The sequence below is a fragment of the Microtus pennsylvanicus genome, chromosome 9, assembly GCF_037038515.1.
Source record: "Microtus pennsylvanicus isolate mMicPen1 chromosome 9, mMicPen1.hap1, whole genome shotgun sequence".
Classification (NCBI taxonomy): Eukaryota; Metazoa; Chordata; class Mammalia; order Rodentia; family Cricetidae; genus Microtus; species Microtus pennsylvanicus.
Window position 1 is genome coordinate 98,832,775 of NC_134587.1, and position 12,939 is coordinate 98,845,713.

A 12,939-nucleotide genomic window follows, 5' to 3' on the forward strand; every position below is an offset into this window, starting at 1 on the left:
ATGAGGAGTCACTGAATTGCCTGTAGATGTCACATGCCTTCATCTGGGCAGTTAAGTCTCAGTCTTGGTTTTTTAAAAGTGTCTAGACCAAGTAATTTTGGATAATCTGTGTTGAAAATATTATTTATTATTTCCGCATTTTTGAACAAAGCCAACAAGAGAGAGAGCCTTCATCTGGGACAGGAAAGCGTGGTCAAGGGACAACCGCAGCCCACTCTCTGTTTCTCTTGCCTGCCCTGTGGCCCTGCGCCTGCTCCATCACATTATCAGACTCTGGTTCTTTCTTTGTGCGGTTTTTGAGCCTTCGGAAACTTGTTGGGTCTTCATCTGTGTGCGGGCATTCTTACATGTCAGCCGACCTGCCCTTCCTGCTTTCCTCCTTACCTCCTCTTTGTTAATTTAGATCTTTATTTTCTCTTCCAATATTTTGCTTGTTTAATTTTGGTGGTGTTATAACTCTTTACATTGAATTTTATTTTTCTCTATATTCTTTTAAAAAATAAAGCATTTAAGGCTCTGAGTTCCCAATAGGGATAATTTAAGGCTATGAATTTCCAATAAGGATAAAGCATCGCATATGTTTTGTATGGTGTTTCCTCCATTATTGCTTTCTGTGAGGTTGGTAATTTTAGGTTCATTTACATTTTAGTAAAAGACTGCTTTGTATCATTCCTTGTAATTTCCAAGTAATTAAATGTCTTTGAATGGAGTCTCTTTTTACTGTTTGTTTCTCCCATCCCCCCTTCTTCTACCATAAGCTGCGATCAGGAAATATGCCCTAGAAAATTTCCACTTTTATAAATTGTCCTAGAATGTCCTTTGAAAACACAGACTGGATTAATTTTTTGTATGTGTTCTACTAAAAAGCAAAAGAAATCTAGAACTTGGGGCAAATGTAATCCCAGCACCAGGAAGACTAAAAAGCAGGCAGTTTCTTCAAGTTCAAGGCTAGCCTGGGCTACATAGACCTGTCTCAGGGAAGGAAAGGGGGGCAGTATAAGATGGACTATTCCATATATGTTTTAGATCAAATTTGTAAATTTCATGTGTATTTCTTCTCTATTTCTATCTATACATTTTATCTGTTGGGTTTTCTAAGTGTAAGCAATGTGTACATCCTATTATAACTGTATTTTTACTTCCTCCTCCTCCTAGATTCTGCTTTGTACAGTTAGGTCCTTCTGAAAACGATGCACACGACCAGTGTCTGTTGTACCCACATTCCCCCCTTCTCCTTCTGACATAATAGTTTTCACCCCGTTTTGGGAGCTCACCAAGGCCAGCTGGACTGGGACTGAAAAAGCATGGGATAAAACCGGACTCTCTGAATATGGCGGACTATGAGGGCTGCTGAGAAGCCAAGGACAATGGCACTGGGTTTTGATCCTACTTCATGTTCTGGCTTTGTGGGAGCCTAGCCAGTTTGGATGTTCACCTTCCTAGACCAGGATGGAGGGGGGAGGACTTTGGACTTTCCACAGGGCAGGGAACCCTGATTGCTCTTTGGACTGGAGAGGGAGGAAGAGAGGAGTGGGGGAAGGGGAGAGGAGTAGGAGGAGGGGTAGGGAAATGGGAGGCTGGGAGCAGGCGGAAATTTTTTTTCAAAGAGAAAGAACCATAAAAACTGGGTTTTAATGATACAGAAATAGCACATGGTACATTTATTTCCATAGAAGCACTTCAATCATCTCTAACAGAATTAAGGCTACATTGGAGCATTCTGACAGAAAGGGACTGTTTTATACAATGTTATTCATGTTTTCATAAACAAAACAATATTCTTCAGGCAAAAAATTTTTAACAAGATACCAGTAAAGGAAATGGAATACAAAATGTCAGGCTTTGGGTCAGCCTGATAATAGCCACACACCCCCTAGGGAGTATCAGGGGATTTTTTTTTTAATGAATACTTTGAGTATGAGGGCGACTCTCCAGAGTTAACATCCCACAATACAAGGCTATTTCATAATATAAAAGCAAAGACAGTTGCATCTCCTGCATAATCCCTTTAGAATGAATAACTAGTGAACATCAACCGTATTTAAAAGCACAAGAGAACTGTGCAGAGGCCTACGGTGCCTGGAAAAACCATCCCTACATCCACAGCCCTTCTCCCTCAAATCCGTGGGGAAGAAAATGAGAACTCAAATCTGACGACACTAAACTGTCAGCACTGCCAGGAGAGTGGCCAGGACCCTGCGTACTCCTGAGGATAAAGTAATGCCATTTAAGGCCACCCACCAGCAGACTCAGTAAAACCATATTATTTCTTCCTCAAGGCACTCAAAAAAGAAAAACGATTTAATATCCTTGGGCCATAAGAAGAAATATTTACTTACATCCTCAATGGACTAAAAGATTTTAGACGTCACAATTAAAATTGTATCTTTCAAAAAATATTATATTATCAATGCAATAAACTCAATAAACTTAAAGAAAACAAAACTTAACTTCATTTAAACTAAACTTCATTAAAACTTTTAAAAAACCAACAAAACATACTTCCTAGAGTGCAAAATGCTTATTAACTACTTCAAGAACACAAAAGTAATTTGTTTAAAAACACAAGAATCCTTTGCTAAAGGGCCATCAACACAAAAGACACCCATTGCCCGCAATGGGTGCCAGCTGGAAGGAACATGGTGTTAAGCTTTGTGCTTGGCCTCTGCCCCTTTCAGATGACATGTTATTTGTACAAGCTCATGGTTGGACTCTGGTACATGCACATGTACGCATCACAAAGAAGTCTGCGTGCACAGCCTCGAATCCTTCTGGAATCCAAGGAGTGCAGCTCCTCCGGAGACATCTTCAAGTACTCTCCCACTTCAGGGCAGGGTGTCACTTGTGGAATGTTGAAGCCATTCTGACCCCCTAGGGAGAGAGAGAGAGCTCTCATTAGGGCAGCAAACTTCTAAGTCCTCTTGGCAGCCTGTCCCACCAGAACAATTTTACTATCCTAGAATTTAGTGAAGACTGACTCCCAGAATCAAAAACAAAACAAAACAAACAAACAACAAACTTTGTTTGACTTTCAGTTTCTAGAATTACAGTCTCCTTTTATTGGCTTCTGAGAGGGTTCAAGCAGAGAAAAGTGAAAAAAAAAAAACCTGGTAAAAGGACATGCACTTAGGAAAAGCTGCAGTCCCGATTTGCAGGCTGCTACTCTAGGCCCCTCAGACTTTTCTTTCCTTCCCAGACACTAGCAGCCTGACACTTTTCCACAAGAAGCCAATTGTGAGCGCTACTGTTTCCCTATGTTTTAAGAACATACTTGCATACCTCTAGCATGGCTGATTTAGATACTAATCATCAGAACGCGCATGTGCTCTGATGATCAGATTTGCTCTCCCAGGTGCGTTCCCAAAAGTTATGCTGCTAATGCTGAGTGAAGCGCACACAGGGGTGGGCTGTGCCCTCAGGCATCAGAGCTATGCAGAAATGAAGAACTGTTGGTCTACAGCTTGGGCCTCTGGTCAAGAAGCCGTCATTCGGTGCCTCTGGTTATTAAAGTGTCAACACCTGAAGACCTGGGGAACTAGGGCTTGGAAGAAGAGCTGTAGAGTAAATGGGGTATGGACAGGTACTGTGACAAGTACCTTACTACCAAGACCCCTGTCACTCAAGTGTGTACTAAGTAATGACTAAGCTTCCTAAAAACATCTCAATGAGTAAAGGTTTCTTCCTGAAATAAAATGCATGAGATCAGGAAGACTGAGGTAAATACAAACCATGCAACCTTCACCACCTTTACCGTTAGCTTAGACAATAGAAAAACAGGCATGATTTCCATGGCCAAAGTATCCCACAGAGTTTGGCATTTATGTCCTCAATAAATGGCTACTCTACTGTATATAAAAATGCAAGGAAGAAGATGGTAAAATCAGCTCTAAATAAATTTTAGGATCTTTTTTTCTTCTTTTGAGGTGGGACAAATTGAAACAGGTTCTCACTATGCAATACAAACTGACCTCTGATTCACAATCCTCTACTTCCCAAGTCTGGGATTATGGCTAGGATTCTTTAACAAATCCACGTAAGGACCAAGATGGCACAACATTATTGCTCCTTAGTTTGAGGATCAGAATTAGTAATACCCTTTGAAGATTGAAGTCCGTCACACTGTGGTATCCTTTCAAGAATCTGCTCACAAAATACCCTATTACCACAAACACATGCTCTCACTCGGAAGCATCTCCCTCCAAAAGACAAGTTTTAAATACCATCTCGATCAGCCATGCTGTCAAAGAAGAGCCAGGCTGAATCATCCTTCCCATACTTCACAAAAGCAACATAGTGGCTCGTTTCTATGCAGAGAACAGCAAATAACTCCATCTTCTGGCAGGGGATGCAGCCGTGTCTCCAGTCCCAGTCAGGGAAGTCTTTGGGAAGTGATACTGGGTGATAGGTGTGATTCATTCTCTTTGGATGGAGGTGAACCTAAAATGGACCATGAAGAAAATACCACAAGTGAGCTAAATGCCATGTTTCAAGGGCAGACTCTAATCACTTTCATTGACCACCACAGCCAAGTTCTATACACACACACACACACACACACACCGGCAGAAGAGACATGAGCAATAACATTTACTGTGAATGTTTAAAATGCCCTTTGACTCTGACTGGTGCAGTGAGTGTGGATTACCTGAGTGCAGCAGGTCTTACAGAACTGCTTGATCTTCCCTGCTGTGATGTCGGGGTCTTCATAGCAGTCTCTACACTCGAATATTGCGAGTCCTCCACAGATGCGGCACTCCCTGGGAGCTAAGCAAAGAGGGAAGGAAGAAGCCTTTTCAAAAAAAACATTCTGTCATTAAAAATAAAAGCTATACTTTGAAAACAAGAATGCTTGGAGGTTGGGGAGAAGAAAGGCCTAGTCCTCTCTGACCCTCTTAAAATTTCATTTGGATTTTTTTTTTTTGTATCTGTAGTATTTTTAAGGACTTTTTTTCATATAACCATTTTTGTTAACCTATTCTAAAATTGTTCTTCTGGTCATGAAATGTTCAAAGATATAAAGTAAGTATTGAAGACTAATAGCACATATGATCTTAAGTCAGTAAGTAACAATCACTGCCATTATGAACTTTCTGTAACAATTTTACGTCTGAATATTTATATAAGTATGTACACCCAGGTACACGTGTGTCTCAAGCTTCTCTCATCTAGCCTCTCGATGCTTTCCCTTCCACTATAACTACCACACACTGTTTTCACATAGGTCTATTGTTTAGACATATAATCCAGTTAACCACTTCCCACTTATTAACATTTCTTGTCAGATAATAAGTAAATTTGCATTTAAATTATTTATTTTTATCTCTTTTTTTTAGAATAAATTCTAGCAGTCAAATTATTGAGTTAGTATGTCTAAGCTCTTCAAATAGAATTACCTGTCAGAAGTACTATACCCATAACTAATGAAAAGTCCAGGCCAACTATTTCTAAAACAAAACAAAACAAAAAACAAAGAAAGGACTATATACTTACTGTCTTCAAGCAAATCCGTTATATTTAATTCTAGAGAAGGGAAAATTTTTTTGAACAGTTTGAAGTCTTTTCCAAACCGAGGCATCTGAATAATCAAGCATGATGGTGCCTAAAAAAAGACACATAGTTTTAGAAACCAAAGTCCTAAGGAGCTGGGGACTTACTCAATATAGCGCTTACTTAGCAAGTCCAAAGCCTTGAGTCCTAACCCCTGTACTAACGAGTTTCCCTATGAAACTGAAATAGTCATAGCTGTCAAACCCAGTAGTGCTTTCAGCAGGGCTGTTGGCCCATGAAGCAGAGCCCACTTGTGAATGTGCAGTGTGGATGCAGAGCAGCAATAAGCTACAGATTTTCCAGACTTCCCCAGAGACGAACATGATAAAACAGACCACAGCATGCACTGCAGAGATCACACATTCTGACAGTCAAAGAGACGTTTCTATTGCATTCATTAGCAAACCCATACACAAGAATTTATTGGTAATTTATCTCTTAACAGAGGGAAAAAAAATAACATTACCTTTGACATGTATAGATACTATGCATGGGAAAAATGACAACTGAAAACATAAACATGTATGCACACATATCTTTGCATCAAGCTACTTTAAACTTAAAAATTAGTTTTTGTTCCCTTTGCAACCCAAATCCAAAACATTCCAACTTAAGCGGCTATCTTTAAAAAGAACAAAGATAGAATACCTTTTTTTATTTTATAAGAAAAAGTGTCTTCTTAACTATTTCTTCAAACTATTCTTGGTTAAAGCACAGTGATAGCTAGGTGTGGTTCAGTGGGGCATCACTTGGGGTAGTGTGTACAAAACGCCTGAGTTTAATATCTAGCATTGATAAGAAACAAAATAAAGTAGCAGTACAAGTCCAGTTAGAATCACTAACCTCTGCAAATTTCAGGTTGCTGCTGATAAAAGACCATTCTAGTAACTGTTGAATTGTAGGAACTCCAACTTTCTCATTTTTTTCCACAAAGATCTGATAGAAGTTGCAGTCTTGGACGTTCTGACCTGCTGATCTGGGAGCACACAGGAAGAAATGCATATAAGCCGTCTACCAAATGCCTGAATCGAGTATGAAGCGTCTGATAGACGTGAGGACACAGCATCATAATGCTCGTGTCCAGCTTTGGATTGTCCACACACCAGGTGAAAGACAATGATTCGGATGAGATAGTTAAATGTGCTTATGCAGAAGACCTCATAAATTAGTTCTTCTGCCTTCTTTATAAATTATTCGAAAGTTCTCTTGCCATCACTAGAAAAATGTAGAATAATATTCCAGACAAGAAACACTATATGAACAATAATCAGTTCTTCTCCCTCCAAATCTAGAAAGTAGCAGCTACTTTTTTAAAAAAAAATTAATTTTTATTTTATGTACACTGGTGTTTTAGCACGGATGTCAGGTCACCAGGAACTGAAGTTACAGACAGTTGTGAGCACTGCTTTTACTGACTAGAACAAATGCTACAATGCCTCAGTGACGGACTCTTAGACCTTCTAAATCAAACTACTTTACTTCCTAAAATAAAAGCCCTGGGAGGGTGGAGGAAGGGAGGGAGGGAGGGAGAGAGGGATACTTTCCTAGCAAGTCAAAGCAGGGCAAGGTGTGACTCCCAGGAACCCTAACAACTATCCTCTAGGCTTTCAGCTACCAGCAGCTCTTTAGATGCTCACCCACCAACTTGATAAACACCAGGTAAATGGTTACGGTGAAACATGAGGGTCCAACATCTTCCTTCCCTTACCAGCTTACTAGTAACCATTAAAACTAACTCTACTGAGAAAATTGTTTTTCATCTTTCAGCTTACCGCTTATCTTTTTTAGCCAAGTGTCTGGGTTTAGAATCAGATTATTTAAATGTATGTCTAGATTTCAAGAGTTTTAGAAAAAAAAAAGTATCAGCAGTTTTTAATCACAAAACTTCTGTAATTCAGGGAGCAGCCTATTGTGATCTTCAGCTGCCCCAAGCAAATTATGTCCTGAATTTACAAAACATAAAATCTGGTAACTAGCTACAGCACTCTTGAGAACTCAAAGGTAATAAGAACAGATTATAATGCAAGAAACTAGCAGTTATTCTAGAATAACATTTTAATTGGTTGTTGATGACTACGAAAAAGTCATAGAAAAAATTCATAGTTAAAAATAGCATAGAAGAGAAAACAAAAATAATGGAGGTAAAAAAAATCACACCCAGAAAAATCAAGGATGGCCAGGAGGAGGCACGGCAGCTAGTTAATGGAGGAAGAGATGCATAGTGTCCTAACACTGTAGCAGAAAACTGGGAGGAACAACAGCCACTCAAAATTCACTTCCAGGGCCAGGCATGGTGGTGCACACTTTTAATCCCAGCACTCAGGAGACAGAGGCAGGTGGATCTCTGTAAGTTCAAGGACAGTCTGGTCTACAAAGCAACTTTCAGGACAGTTAGGGCTATATAGAGAAACCTGTCTCAAAAAATCAAACCAAACCTAAAACGAAAAACAAAACAACAAAAATCACTCCTCAAATCATATGCACAGGGGAGTCCTTTTAACCATAAAGAACAAAGTCTGTCAGTCATAAAAAATGGATACAACTGGAAATAAACATACTAAACAAATTAAACCAGTCCCGTAAAGAGAAACAATGTATGTTTTCTCTCATTTATGGTTCCTCGATCTTCTACAGAGAGACAAAAAGCATTAATTTGTATATGACATGAAAGTAGACGTGATGCTGCCTAAGGAACAAAGGAACTATGAGGAGGGAGACATGGAAAGGGACAGAGGGATGGAGGTACAGGGGAAACATACTCAATATACAATATAGGGTTTATGAAAATTTTAGAAAATGTTAAAAATAATTAAATAACCCCACGGCTAGTGTTTTAGAAGTTTGGAAGCCTACAGAATCATAACCAAGTTGTGAAACTGTACCAAGCCATGCTAGTTGGGTTGTATTTTCCACCAGGGACAATCCAACGGCACAAGAATACAAATTTGGTAAATTTTAAAAAGTGGATATTGACATTTTACAAACATGAATATAAAAACATTCATGGATTGGTGTGGTTTGGACCATAATAGGTGAGTCCTGAGGTCCTATACTCATTCCAAAATCCTGCAGCTCCATGATGAGTTTGTGAAGCTTGTGACGTCACTGCCCAGCCACAAGGAGCCTGGGTCGCCCTGCCTTGATGCTCTTGTTACTCTTGCATTGGTCTGACCTTTCTTTGCTTGCTCTGCCCCCAACTCCTTCCTTTTGGGATGAGAACCAACCCTGTGCCACTGTAAGCTGGAAGGACAAAACTTGTTTATTGGTTTTTCAGGAACTCATGGTTAAAAAGACTATTTTTGAACAGTGTTGGAACATTAAGAATTATGGAAACTTCTGAAGTTAGAATGAATGTATTCTGCATTAAAGATGACCAAGAACCTATCGGGACAAAGAGTAGAAAGTAATAGCTTTAAAATCACATGTTTAAGTTGGGTGTGGTGAAGTATGCACTTAATTTGAGCACTCAGGAGACATAGGCAAGCGGATCTCTGTGAGTTTGAGGTCAGTCTGGTCTACAAAGTGAATTCCAGGACAGCTAGTAGCCAAGACTGTTACACAAAGAAATCCTGTCTCAAAAAACTTGGGGCCTAAGAGAGAGAGAGAGAGAGAGTTCAGCCATTAAAAAAAAAAAAAAACAAAAAACTAAGGCTCATAACCAAAAGTGGTAGGAAATGTCTCAGCTATCAAGAGGTTAAGACAGCACACTGCCCTTACAGAGGACCAAAGCTCAGTCCCCAGAACCCACAACAGGTAGTTCGCAACTGCCTGTAACTCCAGCTTAAGGAAATCTGACATCCTCTTCTGGTCTCTGTTGGCACTGAACTCATACACACAATTAAAAATAAAATTAAATGTATTTTTAAATGATATATTTGGGTATCAAGTTGACAATAAGTGGTCTTGTGATGTTAATATTGTTAACTTGACAGGATCTGGAATCATCTATGAGATAAACCTCTAAACATAACTGTAAAAAGTTTTCTGATTGGGTTGAGGTGAGAAGATCCACCCTACATGTGGGCAGCACAATTTCACAAGTTTGGGCCCCAGAATGAGAAGGAGAAAGTGAGCTGAGCACCTGCATTCATCTCCATTTGCTTCCCTTGCAGAAGCAGGGACACCGGCTGAGGTACAGTCCCACTACAACTGTACCAAGATGGACTGCACCTCACACTCTGAGCCTCATGTTTGCTCTATATCCATGGGAGGCCTGCCCTCCTCTGAATAGAAATGAAGGAGGAGAGGATGGGGGAGAGGCAGAAGGTGGGAGGGAAGGTCTAGGAAGAGAGGAAGGAGGGGAAACTGTAGTTGGAATGTAAAAATCATTAAAAGAATAAAACAAACCAAAAAATTAACATATTTAATTATTTACTCTTTCTCACTAATTAATCAAATCTGTCTTGTAGCTCAGTGTAAATCTTTTTTTAACTCTATCTTTGAAAACAATGATTGCTTATTTTTCTTTCCTAAAACATAAAATATTCCTTTTTCTATATGCTTGAAGGAATAAAATAATGTTGTTGATTTTCCATGATTAATTTTTACATGGCTAGACTATAATAAATTCTTTTCTTAAATCTTTGTAGATAATTCTCTAGGATTTTCTAGGTACATAGAAAGCGATTACCAACTTGGACTTGCTAATAAGTATGTACACCCCATGCTTATGCATCATGCCACTTCACTAGTTAGAGATTTCTGAAGAGAACCAAACTTTAACTGTGATACTTTCCTTGCTCCCACAATCACTTTAACCCTGGCTCAAACTGCATTGCTTAGACACAAGAGGAAAGAGAACTCATCAGTGTGGGTTCTTAAGGAAGTAGGCAGCACACTCCTAAGATTTTCACCAGAGAAACCAAGACTGAAATCAAGAGGGGCCCAACATTCAAATGACCTGGGAAGCGCAGACATTTCAAACATCTCACTAAGAAGTGTATCGCAGTAAACTCAGGTATTCTTTCAACATGGGGAGAAGGAAGATCTAAACTGAGAACGAAAGAGCTAACTTAAGGCTAACTATAAGTTATGGGAAGCCAAAAACAATGCTCTCCCTGTTTTCTTTTTTTAAATTCAGTTAGAATAAGATTCCTTTTAAAAGTTCACTAACTGAACTTTCAAAAATATTAACATGCAATTTCATAAGTAACTACATTGTGGGCACATCTGTCATTAGGGCTAATTAAAAGGACAGGTTCACTTGTACCCTGGAAGTTAAGTGTAGCTCAGAGAGAGGACAGCAGCTAGTGAAACCCACATCTATGCTAGCAACATTTAGCTACTGGGCAATGGCAGTGTAAAAGAAGGTCTACTTCTGAAATGCTTCTAGACAGCTTGAGACCTACCTTATTTTTAACAATGGCTCAACCCTTAAAATATCATGAAACAGGATATTTAGAAATTCTTCAGGATCTAGGAGAAAACAAAACAAAACAAAAAAACCTAAGTGAATCACAGAGAAAATTTAAAAACCATTCTATTCTTTAAGAGAGACATATTAATTAAAAGTTTAGTTATTTCAGGTTCTCCTGACAAGGGAAAACTTATAATAAAACATTACTTTTTCATTTGTTGTCATGATGCCCTATTTAACAGAATATAGTCATTCACACACAGTGAAATCATTTTTATGTCTTTTGGGAGGTTCAGTAGAATATACCTGGTATATGCCCTATTTTTTCTTCTATTTTAGTAATAGCCATGTGTATAAATGCCACAGCTGGTTATAGTATACTGTTAACAAACTAATTCAGGAGTTGAATCTGAGCAAATTCTTCAGTTGTGAGCAGACAGAAGTGCTGGCCAACTGCTCCACAGCCCCTTTCAACAGGGAGCACAGTGAGAAACTGAGTGCTGGGGACGCTCCCTATCACAGGAAGAGAAGCAGCTCTGAACAGCCCTGCTGGGGACAAGGACAGCTCTTTACTTGGTCATCTTCTGTAGAGCCAGCCGGCTGGCCTCTTAAAGACTTCTTCCACATCACATCACTTCAGAAGAATCACAAAATCAGGAGAAATATGCATGTCACATAGAAAAAAAACTTTTCATATTTTTGCAGTGCTGGGAATCAAACCCAAGGCCTCTTACATACTCCACAACTGAGTATACTCCTAGCCGTCTCAAATAATTCTAACTTAAATTTAATCCTCTAAACTAAATAGGTATATTTCAGGAAATAATTTAGCATATTACTAGATGATAAACTTTCAAGTTATTTTCAATGCATATATTATAAATTAAAAGGGTCACCTTTTTCCTCAGAGGTAAATCCCGATGCAGCATCAACTTTCTCAAGTATTTTCCTCAGTTTCATAGTTTTTGTGGCACACACATATCCATATCTGTTGATAAAAATGAATTAACTGACACTGGCACAGTGAGTCATATGACACGTCTTAATAATCAAGTACTTTTCATACAATTCTGACATGTTACAAAAAACAATAGACAAGGCATTTATTTTTAAGAAACAACTGTAGGCTTTTTACAGAAGTTTGAAAAGTGAAAGTCTGAGAATCAGAATTGTTTCCAGATACTATTAAACACCTTAAAAATAACTACCATGTACTAATACAATTCTCAACTTTTTATGAAGCCTGGGTGAAGCAATTTTTAAATGGCATTTGCTTATTATATTAAAACACTTATTTTATAAAATAGGATATCCAAATTTGAGAAAGCCCTTCTTATACACAGGATAAGAGACATGGAAAAGGGAACTGATGAGATACTAAAAATCTAAAGTCTGAAATCAAACAGTCAACATAATTATGACATTCTCTTTGTTTGACTATAGGAGACCATGGGCTTACAAGAACAAGTCAGAGCCAGCTAATCATACTGTGTACCCACTTTTTAGAGCGACTATCCACTTACTTGGTAGCTCTTTGCAATCAGCAAACACTAAACACCTACCACTTGTGTAATGCTATATGTAGGGCACCAAAAATACAAAAAGAGATTAAAGAAACCTAACAACAACAAAAAAACAAATAAACAAAACAGGATCTCTACCTGTGGGGCTTCCAATACAGAAAGCAAAACCTCTGTCCAAACAACAGATATGACATTTGTAGACACAAGAAATATATCTCAAATTTCTGAGCTACTGATCTTGCCTTAGCCTCTTGAGCTATCAAGTGCAGGGATTACAGGTATATCCCACCATGCCTGACAAGATGCACCTTGGTCTCATAGCCCATGCAGCAAGTGTTTTCTATAGACTGGTGACAAAATTAGAATAACTATGATTCTGGACTAGTTGGGCAATCATATGCAAAAAACGTTTACTGATGGATTGACAGTATTTTAAAAAGACGGAAGGTTGTGATAATGTGCCTTGTAGATAAGATTTGACCTGTGCTGTTCTAGTGTCATTTACATAGGGAA

The 12,939-nt window shown here is 38.7% G+C and overlaps 1 protein-coding gene across 2 annotated transcripts in view; it reads right to left on the minus strand.

The window, feature by feature from the left end:
• Window positions 1–1,629: 1,629 nt before the first annotated feature.
• The window catches only part of LOC142857838 (ubiquitin carboxyl-terminal hydrolase CYLD-like), a 39,161-nt gene continuing 27,851 nt past the window's right edge, over window positions 1,630–12,939 (minus strand). For both annotated transcript variants that reach the window (XM_075986858.1, XM_075986859.1), the window contains 7 exons: window positions 11,800–11,891; window positions 10,896–10,962; window positions 6,391–6,523; window positions 5,491–5,599; window positions 4,646–4,764; window positions 4,221–4,437; window positions 1,630–2,871 (listed from right to left, as the gene is read on the minus strand). In XM_075986858.1, coding sequence (XP_075842973.1) covers window positions 2,687–2,871; window positions 4,221–4,437; window positions 4,646–4,764; window positions 5,491–5,599; window positions 6,391–6,523; window positions 10,896–10,962; window positions 11,800–11,891 — 922 coding nt within the window. In that variant the 3' untranslated portion in view covers window positions 1,630–2,686. The remainder of the gene's footprint in view (window positions 2,872–4,220; window positions 4,438–4,645; window positions 4,765–5,490; window positions 5,600–6,390; window positions 6,524–10,895; window positions 10,963–11,799; window positions 11,892–12,939) is intronic.